The sequence below is a fragment of the Perca flavescens genome, chromosome 12 (assembly GCF_004354835.1).
Source record: "Perca flavescens isolate YP-PL-M2 chromosome 12, PFLA_1.0, whole genome shotgun sequence".
NCBI classification, from domain to species: domain Eukaryota; kingdom Metazoa; phylum Chordata; class Actinopteri; order Perciformes; family Percidae; genus Perca; species Perca flavescens.
In genome coordinates this window covers 24,247,156-24,266,950 of record NC_041342.1, presented here as the reverse complement: position 1 = coordinate 24,266,950, position 19,795 = coordinate 24,247,156, and the positions used below count along the sequence as shown (strand labels likewise).

The following is a 19,795-nucleotide window of genomic DNA, read 5'->3' as shown; positions in this document are numbered from 1 at the left end:
ATCACAGGACAGAGAGCTTCTTTGACAGCTAACATGACATGCGTGACACTGGTTTAGCCTGAAGGAACATTCCCAGGTCAAAGCTGTGAGTGTGTGTGTGTGTGTGTGTGTGTGTGTGTGTGTGTGTGTGTGTGTGTGTGTGTGTGTGTGTGTTTAGATTGAAAATGTTGGGTTGAAAATTCACCATCACATGATGTTCTGTTGGCATTCACCATCACATGAAATAAACACCTTAAACACACACACACACACACACACACACACACACACACACACACACACACACACACACACACACACACACACACACACACACACACAGAGTCAGGCCACGATAATGGGCAAATATAGAACATTTACAGTCATAAATGATTTTGACCGTGTGTCTGAACAGATAATTGCTTGAAAATGTATGCTTTTCTTTACAAACAAATACACAAGTAACTCGTTCCTTATTCATTGTATTTATTTACTTTTTTTAATAAAAAAAAAGGTAAGGATTAAGATAAGCAATTGTGACCAAATCCAGTCACAAAATGCATGAAGCCTTAAGAACAGGCCCAATATTGAACCGTATAATACAGTAGCTGAATGGTCACACAGCTGAAATCAAACATCAGTAGTTGAATAACTAGTGGGAAAATGACACCAAGATGATACATTTAAAGACACTAATGTAACAAGCGATAAAGAATGCAAAATGCTCAATACATACATATAAATGAAATGCGTAACTAAATAACGTAAACAAATCTCAAACAAGAGCATTACGTTCACTGTTTAAACTCTTCCAAGTTGCTTTAGTGTGTGGTAACAACACGCAACACAGCGTCAAAGTAACATTCACTATCCAGGCTGAGAGCCCGATGGGCTGTCTTTGATAATCGACCCTTGACCCCCAATTTTACATAACACTTAAACTTAGCCCCTACTTAGTTCTCAATATTTGGTGTTTTCAACACCAGTTTGCCTGCTTCACAGGCATCTCAAACTTGTTATGCACGAATACAGTTTTTGGAATGCACTGATGCTTATTTCTTCTTGAACAGGGTGAGTGTGCAGTCCATTATGACAAGTGTTCAGAGTTTTAGGATAGAAGCGTTTCATCTCATTAATTTCCAAATGCACGTCTGTTGAAGTTAAAGGAATAGATAATGTCAAAATGAACACTTATCCTCATTCAGTCAGACATATTTGAATATTTCGTTTTTCTTTTGCCATCATATTTCCTCCTTTCTCACCTCTATGCGCCTCTTCAGGCTGTAGTGGACTTGTTGCTCGTGCGGGAGTTGCTCTGGTCGGAGGCTCGTTCTGTGACTTTCAGCTTTATGCATGAGTGCTTCTCATCCATCAACATCTCAACCGGTAGGCACCAGCAGAACAGGCAGGACTAGAGGAACGGGACAGGACAAGATTTTAGTATTGAAAGCGTTCTGGTTCTGGTTTTCGTTTCTAGTCTGAGTAGTATCGACCAATCACGTTTGAGCAGGCTTTGGTTGCATGCAGCTAAACAGTCGTGTGTAGAGTAAAAGAGGCAGAACGCTTTGGTCGAAATGCAATCTCCGAACCTATCAGCTATCGTCTGAAGACGATTTTGCTTTTTATTAGCTTTTTATTTATTTCTTCATCTGCATTCATATGCAGATATCTGTTGAAAGAGATTAGCTGCTATATCGTCTGGACCTAAAACACGAAGGCCTACAAAAAGTGTCAACTCAAACTGTAAACAATGACCAGCGCACAGAAGAGGAAGTTTTGGCACAGATATCTGTTATCTGGATATCTGCTGGCTCCACAGAAACCCCCAAAATATCGCCGTTGCCCCCAGATGCTAAATCGTGATCAGACCGATGGATTCAGAGGTTGCCTTGAAGGTAGTTTGAAATAGTTTGAAATCTTATTTGCTTTCTGGCCTAAAGTTAGACATAAAGATCAATATCCCTCTCATGTTTGTCTGTTCAAATGACGCTGGAGCCAGCAGCCGGTTAGCTTAGAGGCACAGGAAGTTAATGCGCCCATTCAAGAAACAGTCACCACCACAATGTTGTCTTTAGCTTTTTATACAGATTATACAATTGAGATTCAACATGTTAATTAGTGAGCTTTATAGGTGCTGGTAGGTGGATTTTGTTTTGCTGTCGAACGGAGCCAGGCTAGCTGTTTTCATCTGTTTTCAGTTTCTAAGCTAAGCTACGCTAACCGGCGGCTTCATATTAATTGTATGAAAATGAGAGTGGTATCAAACTTCTTAACTCTCGGAAAGAAAGCGAATAAATGTGTTCCCCAAAATGTCAATTATTCTTCAAGATATTTTAACTCTGCACGTGGCATATGTTACTAAGTTGCACCTTACCCTGAAGCAGTTCTTGAAGCGCTTGCTGACCATGTAGAGGGCGATTGGGTTGATGCAGGAGTTGATAGATGCCATGTTGATGCCAATGTAGTCCAACACCAAAAAGAAACTAAAAAGGTTACAGAGACACATTAGCCGTCAACATCTCCCTCCCTATAGGGTGATTTATTATTCTACTAAATTATCTAGTCTCCTCTGTCCTTTAGTTCTTTTGTAGACTTTTGTGAACATGTATTTTCTTCCATACCTGAGCAGTTCGCAGCGGTTTGGATCTTTCTCATTGTAGATGGTGAGCTTCAGGATACGGCTGAGGTGAAGAGGCAGCCAGCACAGAGCGAAGACCAGAACCAGACAGAACACAGTCTTAGCCACCTCCCTTCGCTGAACACACAAACACACATAAATCACTGTATAGTTTATCCTGACAAGTTTGGCCCAGATAGGGACATGGTAAAATTAGGATACAAAGAAATCTGATATACATCATTGGAAACTTTTTGTATAACTGTTTTCATAAATCGAAACAAATTAAGTAGAACATTGAAGTGGAAAATTAGGCTGGAGTAAAGTTTGAGGCAAAAAGACAAAACTGTATTTTTAATAGCTTTAATTGGACACAATTATGTAAATGTATGATTAAGTCTTGTGTCAGTCATCAGCAAACCTGCTTGAGGTGGTCACTGAGAGCAATCTGGACTCCATTCTTCTTCCTCAGCATCTCACAGGTCATCAGGGTGTAGAAAATAGCAGTGCAGACCAATGGCAGGCAGAAATATGCACTGAACAGCCACCAGTCCTTTGCTGATTTATAAAACTACACCAAGAAAATAGGAAAACAGCACTGAATTATGCATAAGCATCTGCACGAGAGAGCCTAAAGTTAAAGGTGAAATATGTCAGAAGTCAATTTAATGGAGTGTATCCCCACTCTGGACAGGAGTGAGGGACTCAAGGGTGTGTCTCAAATTCACTTGTTGACCTGTGTTTAAAATCCATTTATCAAAGTACCTCAGTGGAATAAAGACTGTTCGTTGCTGTTATTTTATGATTAATAAAAGACGTGAACACACACGTACACACACACACACACACACACAATGCGCTGCATTTTTGTCTGTAGCCAAGAGAGCAATAACTCCTGGGATATACAGTTTTTTTTTGATGATGCTTCACTGTCTGTAAACTCTCTCTAACCCCAATTTGCCAACATGCACATCTGCGTCTCCTTGTGTGTCTATACATGTCTGTATGTATTATGTGCATGTGCAGGTTAGCATAGTGCACAGCTGTGTCAACACACTATTTTTCCCCACACTGAGTTATATGTCTCAAAGTCTGTATGCCGCAGCTCACCCTCATAAAGTCGGTTTTCTGCATGGGGTGAAGCAAACAGATCCTCAAGTGTTCTCCTTTGTAGTCCATGGTGAGCATGTCGAAGGCTATTGCCTCTGGCACTGCCAGAACAATGGATAATATCCAAATGAGCGCTATCTCGATAGCCATCCACTTTGGAACGCCGATCCCTTTGATACGGCTCCAGGATGCCACGGCACGATACCTGGAAGATCAAACATGTGCAGTCAGTCAACCGACAAACTAACATTAGTGAAAGGAATAGTTTGACGTTTTCGGGAAATACACATTGACTTTCTTGCTGAGGGTTAGCTGAAAAGAATGATACCACTCTCATGTCTGTACGGTAAATATGTCTAGAGCAGCAAGTAATCCCTGACTGTTGATGTCGCGTTAGGAAATGAAAACAGGACCTAATGCGAAAGGAAGGGTGAGTTTGTGTTGTCCATTGGTTGTGGCCATAATTACCTGTCAATACTCAAAGCGCACAGACTCAGCACTGTGATGCCCACTGAGGCTTTCTGGACAAACGGCACCAGCTTGCACAGAGTCACTCCGAAAGGCCAGTCCTCTGCCAGGAGCTGGAGAGAGAGACAGAAAGAGTTGATGACAGAGTTTAACCATGAGAGAGAGTGAAGCAAGTCGTCTGGCTCCAAGTTGTTCTCCCCAGCCTCAGGTTTCCAGTGTTGACCAGATATGCGTGCACCTGAATTTATCGGTTTCTGTGAAGCTTTTTTCTCTCTCCTTTACAAGTCAAAAATATTTTGGTCTTTTCTTGAAAACATAGCGCGGTCTGTGTTTGACCTCAAGGCTCCGTAACCCAGACAGGTACGGTAGCTCTTGGAGAACAACAAAACCTTGCTAAACCTTAACAATAAAAACAATTAAGACTTTTCATGTCTTTGCTTTGGATGCGTGACTGGAATGTAAGTGTAGATGAATTTGAATCATATGTAGCCCTGTATCTCCACATACCACCCTGTCTCTCCTGTCCTTGCTCTGGTATGCAACAGCAGCCAGTTGTTTTAACATGCTCTTCCCCTTTCCTAAATATACAGAAACTTTACACACACACACACACACACACACACACACACACACACACACACACACACACACACACACACACACACACACACACACACACACACACACACAAAAATGAGCCCAACAGACAATAACATACCAGAGACATAAGGGGATATAGAGGGGCTCAGCATCTAGTAAAGTAATAACATGGGAAAAGCCCCATTTCAAGAGTGTGTATGTGTCTGCTCGCATGTGCTTTTGTGTAAAGGATTTAAAATCCAATATGCAGCAAAATATTAGCATATGACCTTTAACTAGAATGCAACAAAAATTAATTCAACATCTAGGTGAGTTTTGAATTGACTGGAAAAAAAAATGCTCACTGTAAACCTATAGGGTATTGCTCACCTTGTAAACATTAATGGGAATGGCGATGATGATGTGCAGCAAGTCTCCAAGTGCCAAGCTGCCGATTAGGATGTTCGGCCCGTTACGCATGCACTTATTCTTATAGATGATTCTCAGCAGAGTGGAATTACCAATAATACCCACAACAAACACCAGGCAGGACACCACCGTATTGATGTACTTGAAGGTGTCTCGGATTTCTGTGGGTCCGGTGCACATGGGGGGTAGCCGGCGGCGGGGCATGGTGATGTTGGGCCTCACTGGACCCTGCACATCTCTCTCTACGAGCCCAAGTCTCTGGGTAACAGTGAGAAGGTCCAGGGGCGCTTGTTTCTTTGGCTCCAACTGCCCACTGGCCACAAGGACGTGACCTGCCAAGAGGAATAACTCCAAGCAGAGGAGATGAATCTTCATCCTGGAGTTTGGTTGCAGCTATGGCTTTTACTGATCCTCTTTGAGTGTGCCTGGAACAAAAATGGCAAGCAAGTCATGTATTCAGCCCTGTTATCTGACAACAGGAATATTATTATACTTTATGAAAAAAATAACCTCACTGTCTACTAGGTATATTAGGCTCCAGGGTTTATTATGTGACTTTAGCTCACTGCCATCTCTATAAAAACCAACAACTAAAATCTGCAGACACACCCTGCAGAAACCTTTTAGTCACTTTTAGTTTAGGGACTGTACATAAATGATTTGGGGGAAGAGAAGTGGTCAAAAAAGGGAGAATATTGTTATTTTTATTTTGGCTAAAGATAGGGTAGTCTGTGGCCGGGTTAGCTCAGTTGCTAGAGCAGGTGCACATATATAGAGGTGTATGCCTTGACGCAGAAGGTCCAGGGTTTGAGTCCGACCTGGAAGATTTCCTGCATGTCTTCCCCCTCTCTCTCCCCTTTCATATCTAGCAGTCCTTTCTATTAAAGGCTGAAATTTCCCAAAACAAATCTTAAAAAAAAAAGAAAAAAGATAGGGTAGTCTGACCTTTGGGAGAGCAGGGGTTGATCATCATTATTTAAATCTTTATTTTGCAATATTAATAGTTCCATAAATATTAACGTCAAAAGACAACTTGCACTTTCACGTGGTTCATGAATGTGCACTTTCCAACAAGCAGGGGACAACACTTTTCTCTGTATCAGGGTTTTTATGAATGTGTACATTGGTGACCCCCCCCCCCCTTACCACCCCAGTACTTTATATACGGCCCTTAAATCAGTCAATTAATCTTCTCCAGTCACTCCTGTTTAATCTCTTACTTACCTAGCTCCCAGCTGAGATAGAAATCTTCCAGTATTTGTGCCTCTTAGATCAAACTGTTCCAGTAACTCTCAAGCTCTCAGGACAGAGAAAAGTTACCAAATTGGAGGGATGCTGTTCCTGAAGTGACAGTCCAGTCATCTCCAACAGCAACTTCTCTCTCTGTCACTGGTGTCAAAGTGAAAAAGCTCCAACTCTGCGCTCCAGTCTGCTCCTCTGGTAGTTCACTCTTCTCCAGTACTGGCTGCTGAGTCTCAGTGTACACAGTGTCAAGAGTCTGTTGAGTTGATCCCTTTCCTCCAACCCCTCCTCTTCTTATGGAGAGGAGTGGGTGGAGGAAGACAAAGGAAGGCAGGCAGCATGTTCATAAGATATTGTGTTCATCAAAGTGCCCTCGTTTTAATGCAAGAAACAGGGTTAAATCATAAATCAGTTAATGAGGATTTATAGTGTGTGGTTGGTACTCTGTGTTGAGTATTTAGTGCCTTACTTTATTTTTATGGTACATTTTTGGCATTAACTATTAATATTCTGACAGGGATTGATCATTGCTATTTCAATTGCATATTAAAGTGTTTCAGTTTTGCACTGCCATTGTTCTTTTTCGTAAGACCAAAAAAACAGTATTTGATATTTATTTATTTGCCATTTCATTTAATCTACATCCACAACAAGCCTATCACTTGAGTTTTATCAGGCTGTCAATGTGCAGTCACATTGTAAATAACTGCACCATGTTCGCCAAGCTGTTTCTCATAGTAATGAGAAATTACATCAAGAAAGATGCAGAGGTGGCCGGGTTAGATTAGTTGGTAGAGCAGGCGCACATATATAGAGTTGTATTCCTTGACGCAGAAGGTCCAGGGTTCGAGTCTGACCTGTGACCATTTCCTGCTTGTCTTCCCCCTCTCTCTCCCCTTTCATAACTAGCTGTTAAAGGCGGAAATACCAACAACAACAAAAAGAAAGATGCAGAGGACACACAAGTCTTAACATTAGGACTTTTTTCTCTGTAGTATTTGCTGTCAATGTTATCAGTATGTATTTAACCTGTTAACCTGGAATGGAAGCCACACAACATAGCGTACAATACGTAATTTATAGCCGCTATGGATCTCTCAATCGAAACAAGGACTTTTTGATGATGTTGTGAAGTTGCGTGGGATCATGGGAGTTGTTGTCTTCACTGTTAACCACCATTGCGATCAAAATGTATCTGTTTACGGTCGAGGTATTAAAGTTTTATTCATGTTACATTTAGTAAAGTTTATTCATGTCATTTTAACGAAATAGCTGCAATGTTTCCCACAAAATTACTCAGATTTTAGCTGTGGTGGTAGTGAATTGTGGCGCTTTGGCGCTGTGGCGCTGTGGCGGCTTGACTTCGGCCAAAGTCGGGCGCCACTGCCTGGGGTCTGACATGGTCTGGTCTCTATTGCCGTTAGTGTTGTTAGCACTGGGGTTTATGCTGGCTGGGTTTGGGTTGCTGCAGTCACTGGCTGGGGGCTAACTGTGGCTATTGTGTGTCCTCATCTCAACAAAGTCTCTTAGCGGCGGGGAGTGAGACATACTTTATCATATAAAGCTGTAGATGCAAAGATTGGTGCACCCTGAATCCTTTATCAAGAGTCAACAGCTATGCTTGCTGTGACTAAATGCTAACAGCATTTTCAAGCTAACATTTACTTATAAACACTAAACATAAAGTACAGCTGGGGCCGATGTGATGTCATTATTTTTGCAGGTTTGTTGGTCGAAGTTTTGCACAAGAAAATCTTACCTGACAATGGTGCCATATCACCAAAAGGATTAAAATTCATTCTAAGGCGAACATGAATGTTTTTATGAAATTTCATGGCAATTCATCCAGTAGTTGAAACACTTCAATAAAAAGCAAAAATGTCAACTTTATTGTGTCACTAGAGTTAAAGTCAGGGGATCCCTAACTTCAGTAGGATACATCCTCTGATGATTATGCATGTCTGTTATGTTTATGGTTATGGCAATCCAACCAATATTATTTGAGATATTTCAGTCCTGGCCAGTGTGGTGGACGGACTGACATTGCCACCTGCTAGCATGGCTAAAACCATACAAAGATATCTCCATGTGCCAGTGTTTATTTAAAACATTTTTTTTTTGCCACACAATATCAGATTTTTCTAAAGCAAGAAAACTTCAAACGTTTAGCACTCAGAGAGAGTTCCTTTATATCACATTTTTCGACATCAACAAAAAATGACTTTGGTTTAATTAACAAATGAGATGATCAAGCTTCTATTTCAAACCAGTGGTATTGATAGTACTTTTCCCACAAAAACCATTGATTCCTGTTACAGAGGGGGTGTTTCTCCTCCCCGATCCCTCTCTTCACCCTGGTGTCACTCCATGTGTGTTTGTTTTTCTTTCTTTGACTTTTTTGACAAGGATAAACAAGTTGGAAGTTATTGTTCTGTCACCCATCGTAAAGCAATTTTCTGGTCAATAACACACTGTGAAATGCAGTTAAAGTGCTCATATTATGCTTTTTGGCTTTTCCCCTTTCCTTTATTGTGTTATATATCTTTTTGTGCACGTTATAAATTTACAAAGTGAAAAAGCCCAAAGTCCACCCCAAAGGGACTTACCTTAGAAAAAACAGTGTTCACAAACTGCTCCAAACAGCTCTATTGTAGTCCAGCCTTTACTTCTGTGACGAATGTGCGTCACTTTGTAACACACATTATAATGCTCGCCTAACTGCTATTAGCAACTGCAACTGACTAGCTAGTAGCTAGTCAATTGCAGAGTAGCTAGCTAGTAGCTAGCTGTACTGACCTAGCTACTGCGCATGTGCAACTCCCAACAAAGATGGAATAGAAGTGTGAGGCCTCACTCTGTAGCTAAAACATAGAGCTCAAAACACAGGTTGAAAGGAGGAGCTGCAGCAGTGTGCAGTACAACAAAATATGTAGTTTTTGGAAAATTAAACCACATAAACCTATTCTGGTGTAACCTTTAAATACATTTATGAAACTGAAAATGAGCATTATATGAGCACTTTAACATTACAGTAATGCTAACAGTCTTTGTTTAGTCTCCTGTTTTCTTTATATTTATACTGATATTATAAAATGAATGGGGTAATCATTTTTATTGTACATTAATGACCTGAGGTGTGACTCTTGTACTGTCTAGACCAGAGGTTCTCAATCTTTTTTCAGCCAAGGACGCTTGCAAGATATATAATATATAATATTTTTTACACTAATTTAGTCTCAGTTATGTGAGAGGTCAACACAAGAGAAATGTATTAGACGTTTATTAAACATATTTGCAAATTCTAAGATTAAAAGATTTGATAGATTAAAAAGTAATCTATGAACTATTTAAAAAATATACAGTATATATATAATTCGTTGAACTATGAAGGCTTTCTGTATGATATCATACGCAAAGTTATGCACAATTCTTTGTGCCTTATCCTAGGAATGTCCAGCAGTGTGAGCAATCAGTGTGCCTGCGCAAGCCCCTGCAATGAAGAACCTGTTTAGGCAACAAAACGTTATGTTTAGAAAAAGATAGTGGTTTGGGTTAAAATAAGTAGGTTTGTTATGTAAGTTAAGTACATAAGTAAGTAGGAATAAATATGAACAGTGAATGAGAACAGCCTGCATAATTTAAATTAAAAACTTTGAGAATCTCTGGTCTAGACCACACCTGTTTTGGCCCTGTGTTGATCCTCCCCGTGAGGCTCAGATTTTCTGAGAAGAGTCTTACTCACAAGCCAGACGGCCATCAGCACCAGATGTGTTTCTCTGATGATAGATTACCATCTCAGCGGAGCCTTAAGAACTTCTATTAGATAGACTGTGTTTTTCTACGTTTTGACTACTGCATGTGCACTTCAGCAATAGATTTCAAACAGAGAGATGCTTATCCTTGTTGTAGTGTTCCACTTACTAGTCTGCTTTACTTTTTTCCACTCTTTAGCTAAAGTGTACAATTTAGGCACTGTATGAAAATTATTAGGGGGTTAGAGGGATCAGAAATAAGGAAGGGTATTGTAATATTGATTATATCAACTCACCAAAGTTCAGGGAAAGATGACTCATCTTAAAGTTTTATTAGCAAATCTTTACTTCATTCATACAGCTGAATTGTAAACCATAAAGATGTGTGGATGTGGATAATGAAATATTGTTAACCGATTTTCAGTAGATGACAATTCTAGAAGCTGTCTTCACAATTCATCATGTAAAGTGACTCAGCATATACTGTAGAGTATAAGCCTGTATAGATTGTATAATGCAGCCTTGCATGTGATGTGGACCAGTGGCAGAATGTAACTAAGTACATACTAAAGTGCGTATATGATACAATTTTACCTACAACCTTAAAATACTACAGTACTTCCACATTAATGCATCAGTACATTTTTAAATATAGAATTTAACACTCACCGGGGCTGGGCTGTATGTTGTATACATTGCCTATAAACAATATATGTGTGTGTGTGTGTGTGTGTGTGTGTGTGTGTGTAAAATTGTTGTTATCAGAAGGGCCTTCATCAGACACTGTTCATCACAATGACTGCTTGGCAAACTCCATAAACTGATGAAGACCTGAGATGTGACTGAAAGCTCCAAAAAAAGGTTAACTGAGTGGAACTTTTGCTAAATAAAAATTCTTTTGTCAAACTACTACTTCCAAGGACAATATTGGACATTTGTTTAGGGATTAGGTTGGATGCCAGAATGTTAAACTTTTCCAGAGAGCTGAACTGAGTTCATCAAGGCTCTTCCTCCTCTAAAGAATTGAGTTTGGTAAAAGACAAATGATGATGACTGAGTTGTTTGCCTTATCACTTTGTCACTTGAGCATTGTTTGTGCCATGTAAGTATTATGTAAGTTACAGTTAAAAGTGCCTCTTTCTAAAACAAATTGTAAAGTACTTTTAGCTGAGTGCAAATCCTTTTAACTCTGTCAGGTATTAATTATATTATACGTTTATTTATCCCTCCAGTTTTTAAGATTTGTAGAATATCTAGATCCCACAGCTAATCTTACCTCATAGGCCCATTTGCCCTTTAACAACATTATCACTTTTTGTTTGTTGCTTATTTTCCTGTTTGCCACTGCTTTCAGCTATATTTGAAAATTTGAAAAAAAATTGTACATGCCACGTAATGGCAAAGCTATGCCAATATCAGGCCTAAGATGTGAGGCGCAGTAGGCGAACCTTGTGAATAAAGAGACACTCCTCTGGCTCAGGTTCAAGTTCCAGTGGCAACAAGCATCGAACACTGAAACCTTACATGACTCCGTAACTTTGGTCTGTAGATGGAAGTGTTCTCGCTTGGGGATCATTAACATTTGATTCAAAAGGAGAAAACAAATTTTCACATAAAAGGAATATTGACTTTGAGTGAGAGGGGCTTAATAAAGTTTGGGCAAACTTAACAGTAAAAGTTTGCCCAACGGGACAAAAAAACAAATGATGTTGATCACAACTTTTAATATATTTAGCTAATAATAATGTATCCCATATATAAAGACAGTTAGCACAAACAATCTTCTCAAGCCTTTTTAAAAATTTGGTATCTTTTGGCATCAAGAAGTTAGTTTACGTCCTCAGGAGCAGTGTTAATGCATTACTTTGTAATGTTTTACAGTAATGTGATTTTTTTTTCTTTAGTAATGAATAATGTAAGGGGATTACAATTTGAAATTCAGTAATTACATTACAGTTACTAATCCCAGTGATGCTCTGTCACTTAGACAATTTGTGGGTTAACTTGTTTTCGGTCTTACTGTTTATGGAGGGTAGATATCAGTTTGGTCCCAGTGCATTCAGTGGACAGAAGACAGACTTATTCAGTAGATATCTGCTAGCTTGGTACACTACGGGGACTGGAAGTGTGGAAAACCACTAAAAGAACAGAAATGCACTTCCTGGTAACACCAAAGTTGCCTTACATACGTTTTTTCTCTTAGCTGGCTTGCTAACATTACGCACGGATAACGCAACATTTCGGAATCACCTGGTTCACTTCACAATTGAAGGGTGAGGGATGGGACTTCATGCAGTCACTGGGTTGGTCTGACAGTGACTGATGTCCCAATGAACAGATTTACAATTAAAAGCAAAGCAGTTTTTCTTTTCAGCATGTCTATGTTTTTCAATCACCCCCCAGCCACCCCCACCCCAGCAGAAAATCCTCTTCCGATATACCAGATCCAACAAGGACAAAGGGCTAACTTGTTTTGAACAAGCAGTGATTCATTGCCCTCAGTATCAACAAGAGGGAACTTTACCTAACACACAATACGCCCTCTGAGCTTACTCTGTTAGAAGCAGGACATACTCATTTTACAGCTGAATTATACCTGCCGGTGTGTATGCATAAATCTTGTGTGTGTAAATCCTGTGTGTCCTTGTCCCCAAGAGGCAGAACAGGCTGGCCTTTGCCTTGTGATCTGGTTGGTGGGTTAATAGGGTAATTAGCTCTAGCTGCAGTTTTATTAGACCTATAAAAGAAGAATTTCCTAGTTGAGTCCTATCTTAATATCAGTCCTTTGTGCCATGTGCTTGGCTCTCATCTCATCACCCCAGGTTTAGACCCCTTGGACTGGTTGCCAATTTCTTTTAGAATCCATTTTAAGATCTTACTCTTGATTTACAAGGCTCTACATGGCCAGGCGCCATAGTACATCAGTCAACTTTTAACCCCTAACTGTCCAAAAAGACCTCTCAGATCTGCAGGGTTAGGCCCGCTAGCTGTTCCGGGGTCCAGGTTAAGGTCAAAGGGTGATCAAGTGTTTCCTGAACTGGCACCTCAGTCTTCCAGTTAGTATTCGATCAGCTGGCACTGTTTCTACTTTTAAATCCTGTCTTAGGACACAATTTTACACACTTGCCTTTTCGCTTGACAAGTTGTCAATTTCTTTACATTACTGATTTTAAGCTCATTTCAATAGTCTGACTGGTTCTACCTTTGGAGGATTTATTTGTAAATTATTATTAACAAGGTTTTTTGACTGTGTGCTTTTATTTTTCTGTTCTTGAGGTTTTTTACTCTCTGTATTTGGGACAGTTTTTTATGTTGTCTTTGGAAAGCACTTTGTGCTCTCAGCTTGAAAAATGCTATACAAAAAAATAAATTCTTATTATTATCAATTTGTAAATCAGGAGGTCCTGGAACAGAGAAAGGGGGCTGTTCCGGCAGGTCAGGGGAAGAGAAAAAGTCACGGAACGCATCTAAAATCCACATTGCCTGGAGCAAATTGGACAATAGGTGCTAGTCGTTAAAAACTACACTAAATTGCAAACAAAACTGCATTATTCATTTACATTTCATAAATCAGAGTTTGCAGCCCTCTCTCTCTCTCTCTCTCTCTCTCTCTCTGTCTCTCTCTCTATCTCTCTCTCGTCGTCATTGAGGGGGGGTTGGAGAGTTGCGAACACCAACCTGATTATTCTGGGGAGTCATAACTCGAAAAGGTTGAGAACCACCGCTCTAAATGACTAAAAGGCAAGCAGACATATTGTAATTACAAGGCTCTTCCACAATGAGAGGTGCTGTGGTAGTTGTCATTACAGAATAGCCTTGTTACACAGGTAGGAACCTGTTGTAAAATGTGTCCCGTCTGGGTCCTTTAACCCCCCCCCAACCATTTCCAGAGTTTGACTTTCTCCTCTGTTGAGAGACAAAAAAAAAGACGTTGCGCCCCCCACATCAACATAAGCCACCGATGAAATGACTAAACTGCAGCCCTGGGGCTACCCCTGCTCTCAGGAGGCAACACTGCATGTGCTTGTGTGTGTGTGCGTATGTCATTGTGCATGTTTATTCCCCCTTAGGCCATCTTCTTTTCTCTCTTTCCCTCTGTGTGGTTGTCCTACTGTGATAATAGCCCATTAACACTGAGCCCTTCTTGACATCAACACAATACACAATTATGTGTGTCTTCTGTCTCATGTGCATGAGTAACAGAACACACAAAACCTGCTGATGTTTCGGAAGCACCACACAGAGAGAAGAAAAGACAAAGAGAAGTTTATCTGAAGAGAATGTTTGGATATGTGTATTTTTTAGGGCGCCAAGCTTGAAATATTCCACATATTGCACATAAGGATGCAGTTGGTTGGCATCCGCGGCTGCTGTGAGTACACTTTGATAGAAAGCTATGATATGATGTTATGAGCTTTTACATGATGTGTGTTTTGAATGCATGTATACTGTATGTGCTTTGAGTAATACGTGTTAATGTCCATGTCTAAACACAATTTGTCTGCAGTGATTCAAACTGTCTGCAGGGCTTTTTTTCCACAGTGGTTTTCCTTCTTCCCCTGTTAGATCACTCCTCCACACATTATCTCATGCACTTCATGCATTTCTTCAACCATCCTTTGAACTGTCTCACCATAAAGATATCACACCGCCGGCCTCCCTTCTTCATTCATTATTTCTTTTTCACTCCCTCCCTTCTGAAAGGAAAGATTCATCTTTCCTGTCTCTGTTGCTCTCCTTCCTCCTCCCCCGATAGCTGCTGTGTTCATTTGACATGTGGCACACACACACACACACACACACACACACACACACATTTAAATGCTTTTATTTGGATCTGAAAGGCATCGCAAGAAAAAAACAAGATCCAAATACTCTGGGAAGATTCCTTGCAAGTCTTTCTGCCTCGTTATTTTTTGCAGCCCCCCTAGCTCCATCCCCCTGACCACATTCTTATGGACATGGCCTAAACTTCCAAATACCAGAGTTATTAGTTTACAGTTGTATCCAAGTTGGTGAATGAGATCTACCAGTGATTGATATTTCAATAGTTTGGAATAGTAGCAAGTGTCCATATACAGATCAAAACAGCAGCCTACCTCAATACAGATTTCATAGCCTTATTTACAATTACAATGTCAGGAGTGTTTGGAATGTTTCTGAAGTAGTCACTGTCAGATGTGTTATGATGGAACCAGTTGAATTTTACAGTGCTGTGCTTGTAAATCCTGTTATCATGTCCATAGTTTATCTTTCGCAAGTCCTTTGCAACCAGATCAACCAGACGGTCATGTCTGGCCACATAGTCAGTCCTTTATAATTGTAGCATCCGTTTAGTATGTGTGCAACTGTTTAATTTTCCTGTTGAGCTGGGTGTAATATGCAGTAGGGTTCGTACTTTGATGGGTACCATGTTTGCTGATGTTACCTGGTTGGGACACAGTGTAATCTTGCTTTAATCATGAATATTAGGATGTCATCTGAGATTGAGGGGTTTGTCAGGACAGAATGAGATACAGAGTGGTCGGCAAATTGGAGTAATGCGAATTTTCCTTGCAGTCTGAGGCCCGTCCAGTGCTGTCCGTTTTGGGTCTGCCTAACACACACACACACACACACACACACACACACACACACACACACACACACACACACACACACACACACACACACACACACACACACACACACACACACACACATCTTTGCAAAAGACATAATGTAGTCTCACCCGGTGGGATAAAACAGTGGAACAGCAATTTTGCTTCAATGTCTTTTGGACTTGAGACTGAGAGTTTATAAAGGATTCACTATGGGGGAATGTGACTTTTCCTAATTCAATTTCTCCCTCTACTGTATCTCCTTCTGTCTCTTGTCCTCTCCTTGTAAAACCCTCACAGTAGTTAAACCGGTTCAAAAAGAATTATTACACTATTCATCCCCAAAGCAGTGGAACTTAACGCATAATAGTCTTCACATGGTGTAGAGCAGCTTACTGCATGTAATATGCCACAAAGGTGGCTCTCTTTCTCTCTGGTCTGTCACACTCTCTTTCTGTTTGTCACACATTGAGCACAGGCAGTCATCAGGCTATCACCTTCCGCAGAAAAAAACTGTTAGTGGTTTTTCACACAAAAAGTACAGCTTTGTCTCTATTTCATGACAGACCCATTCTTCTTATCTTTCAAATACTGTATATATGATGTTTTAAAAATGGTAAAAACAAACAAACACATTGTTAATCCATTATTTGCTTTTATTCTCAAATTAAACCCACCTGAAGCAAAACTGAGCACATTCATTTAATAAAGAATGTGCTAGAAATGGATAGCCAAAGTGTGTTATCTAACTAAAATGGAAGCAGTGCGTCTGTCGGTCTGTCGGTCTGTCGGTCTGTCTGTCTGTCTGTCTGGGTTAGGGTTACTAACCCAGACAGACGACTCAACCTCTGCCTCCCCCACCCTAGGCTACATACGGTGCGAACTAAATGGGCACTAAATCACATGCCAATCACTACTGGTCAAAAGAATCCTTTGCAGTGGCCCGGGTTTAAATCCGACCTGCGGCCCTTTGCTGCGTGTCATTCCCTCTTTCTCTCCCCCTTTACTGTCTATCCACTGTCACTATAGAATAAAAAATAATCAAGTATGCCTTTCCAGTTCAATAAACCAAGTACTGTCATCTGACTCACACATCACAAGACAGTGTTACAATTAATTACAAATCATACCAAAGCGTTGTATGGCTCAAGACTATGGCGATATAGTATTCACTAAAAATCACCCAAGCAGAAAGCACAATAGTAATTCTGAAACGTGATTGACTGAAGATACAACAATGCCATCACACAACACGGCTGAGTGCAGGTTGTAAAATAACAGTCACTTAGTCAGCTGCCATCCATCCATCCATCTTCGTCCGCTTATCCGGTGTCGGGTCGCGGGGGGAGCAGCTCCAGCACGCACTGCTTCCATTTTAGTTAGACAACACACTTTGGCTATCCATTTCTAGCACATTCTTTATTAAATGAATGTGCTCAGTTTTGCTTCAGGTGGGTTTAATTTGAGAATAAAAGCAAATAATGGATTAACAATGTGTTTGTTTGTTTTTACCATTTTTAAAACATCATATATACAGTACTTAGTCAGCTGCAACTTCACAAACTGCAAAAGCCAACATATAGGCTACTGCACTTGACAACTGTCTCATACAGGCCTATAGCAGCATCACAAAATTATGATGCAATACGTCTGATAGGCATGGCATTTCAATAAACTAAACAAAATATGTACATTATCTGGTCACACGGTCACAACAGATTATATTAACCTACTCAATTTACAGATAGCATAATAGCTCTTACCTTTAGAAGTTCTAATTTCTTGTCTTTTTCTTTGCAAAGTCGCAGATCAAATCCTCAAAGTCCAGCTCCCTCAGCAGCTCACTAACCCCTACTACACATGCGCTGCTGTGTGTTGGGAGCACTTTCCAGGCAACGCAACAAATGTCTCCGGTTGACAGTGATCTAGAATCCACTCCCGTGGTACCGTTTCGCCGTTGTGAAGGTGAGAGAGCGGGTCTTTCTGCCGCCAGCCTCGTCCCCCCTCCGAGATGCTGGACATTTAGCCGCCGATTCTGAAAGGCTAATATCCCTCTGGGTATAACTTCCTCCCGGACGGTCTCTGTAATCGGTCCCCGTAGTGCAGGGTCTTCAGAGATGATGGTACCTGAGGGGCCATTACCTTGTTCTGTAATGCTGATGACCGCCGGCCTCATTTCTGTCTTTTTCCACAACAACTTCGCTAAAGTTAACGTTAGCCACCGTTAGCTGTGGCTGAGTGTAGCTGGTAGAAGGCAGCGATTCTTCCAAGCTAACGTTGGCTAGCTCCTCGACATCCTCCTCTTTGTCATTCCCAGCTCTTTTAAAAAAGTTATTTATTCGCGGGACATTTTTATAGCAGCCACTTCTTTCTCTCCATTTTCCACACTTTCACTCGCTGATGCAACCCAATCTGACCGGGGATCAGTTACAAATTAATTCCACTCTTTCAATCTCAACTCGTTCTTAGAAAGCTGATCTTGGATCAGTGCGATGTAAACAACCTGCTCTATGCCCACCCACCTTTATCTTTAGCCAATCTACACAGTTCATGCGGCCTTCTCCCAATCATTACATTAAACAACTTTTATTTTATTCTGATTGGATAATTATCACCATAATGATTAATGCCCATTGGGTAATACGGGTTTGATCGCAGTTAGCCAACAACGGGTGCTGCCACCAACAGGGGGTGCTGCAGCACCCCCAGCACCCCTACTTCCCGCGGATAGAACGATAAAATCCGAGCAATGGTTGCTGTTTAGGACGCTGGTTACCAGCGGCACAGGCACTGCCAGATGGTGGTCCTTTCAGGGGCCATGGTAGTTGAGTTTAGCCAGAAAGTTGAGCGTAATGCGGCGATGACAGTTAAGTTTAGGCAACAAAACAGCTAGTTCAGTTTAGGGAAAAGATTGTGGTTTGGATTAAAACACCCCCAAGGAGCAAACAAGCGTTTCCTGGGTGAAAGTATTTTGTTTTCATCACAAAATGAACTCCGGTCTCTGGCTTGAAAGCGCTTTATTTTATATTGACACCACTTTGTGCTATTTCATTCTGAGATTATTTTCCATTGAATATTGAAGTCAATAAATAAGTGTTTTGGCATGGCTGGCCGAGTGGCGTGTTTTGTTTTGTTGTGCATGATCAAAAAACATTCCCCCCTCTGCTTTTTTCACAAATCATATATATATATATATATATATATATATATATATATATATATATTGTCCTTGCACTGTTCTGGTTTGAACTTCAAGGCTGGGTGAAGAGCAGAGATATTGAGAGTAAGTTAAATCCACAGATGGTTATCACGTGGTAATTAAGAAATGCAAACCAAATGTAAGTGCGTTTTCTGCATTCCTTTTGGTGGAGTTTATTATATTGAATGCAAAAAGTGTCAGTACTATCCTTCTGATACTGATTTGCTTGTGCAAAAGCATCTGCATCTCTTAAAAATCCTTCTTTGATCAGTGTGGTTTTCTTTTTCTGCATCTCGTCCTTGGGGATTGTTTTAATTGAAAGTGTAAAAATTAGTACAGTGTGTGTCCCTGAAATTATCTTGTATGTTCAATGTCAACAACAACATTACAATTGGAAAAATTTGGGAATGTGGTGGGTATACTGAACAGGCTGAATATCCATGGAGATGACTACAAATGTAATATGAGAAGGCAATAAACAGAGTTTGTTTTGCCATCATGGCCAGAGTCTGCACATGTCAATCTAAGACAAACAGGTTCATTGAGCATCAAACTCACCAACCATTAAGTCCAAAATAGGAGAAATCCTTATGCTAATTTCAACATACTCATACGATGAAAAAATAAATTGATCCCTGATGTGATAAACAATTCCGTAAGAGTAGGGAGTACATAGTTGCCATGAATTTTTGGACACGCAATGTCCCCCTCAGGATGAATTGTAATAACTTTGGTGATACCTTAAAATTTCATAGTGTCATTATTAGGTCGTAATGTCTGTTTGTTCAAAACTTAAACCAAATATCTGTAAAACTAATGA

The 19,795-nt window shown here is 40.4% G+C and overlaps 1 protein-coding gene across 1 annotated transcript; it reads right to left on the bottom strand.

Annotated features, from left to right (window-relative positions):
• Positions 1 to 448: 448 nt before the first annotated feature.
• On the bottom strand, positions 449 to 6,651 carry ednrba (endothelin receptor Ba). The gene is made up of 9 exons (XM_028593015.1): positions 6,407 to 6,651; positions 5,144 to 5,607; positions 4,175 to 4,287; positions 3,707 to 3,911; positions 3,018 to 3,167; positions 2,601 to 2,734; positions 2,354 to 2,462; positions 1,242 to 1,390; positions 449 to 1,130 (listed from the first exon to the last, which is right to left on the bottom strand). The coding sequence occupies exons 2-8, from the start codon at positions 5,555 to 5,557 to the stop codon at positions 1,256 to 1,258; spliced, it is 1,260 nt and encodes a 419-aa protein (XP_028448816.1). The 5' UTR covers positions 5,558 to 5,607; positions 6,407 to 6,651; the 3' UTR covers positions 449 to 1,130; positions 1,242 to 1,255.
• Between the last annotated feature and the right edge of the window lie 13,144 nt (positions 6,652 to 19,795).

What these genes read in the sequence shown, in the direction of transcription:
- ednrba (XM_028593015.1), bottom strand. Translation starts at nt 5,557, where the DNA reads ATGAAGATTCATCTCCTCTGCTTGGAGTTATTCCTCTTGGCAGGTCAC. An exon ending in AGAAAACCGACTTTATGAGG is followed by an intron (nt 3,168 to 3,706) that starts GTGAGCTGCGGC and finishes TTCTTGGTGTAG; the next exon opens with TTTTATAAATCAGCAAAGGA. An exon ending in AACCGCTGCGAACTGCTCAG is followed by an intron (nt 2,463 to 2,600) that starts GTATGGAAGAAA and finishes TAACCTTTTTAG; the next exon opens with TTTCTTTTTGGTGTTGGACT.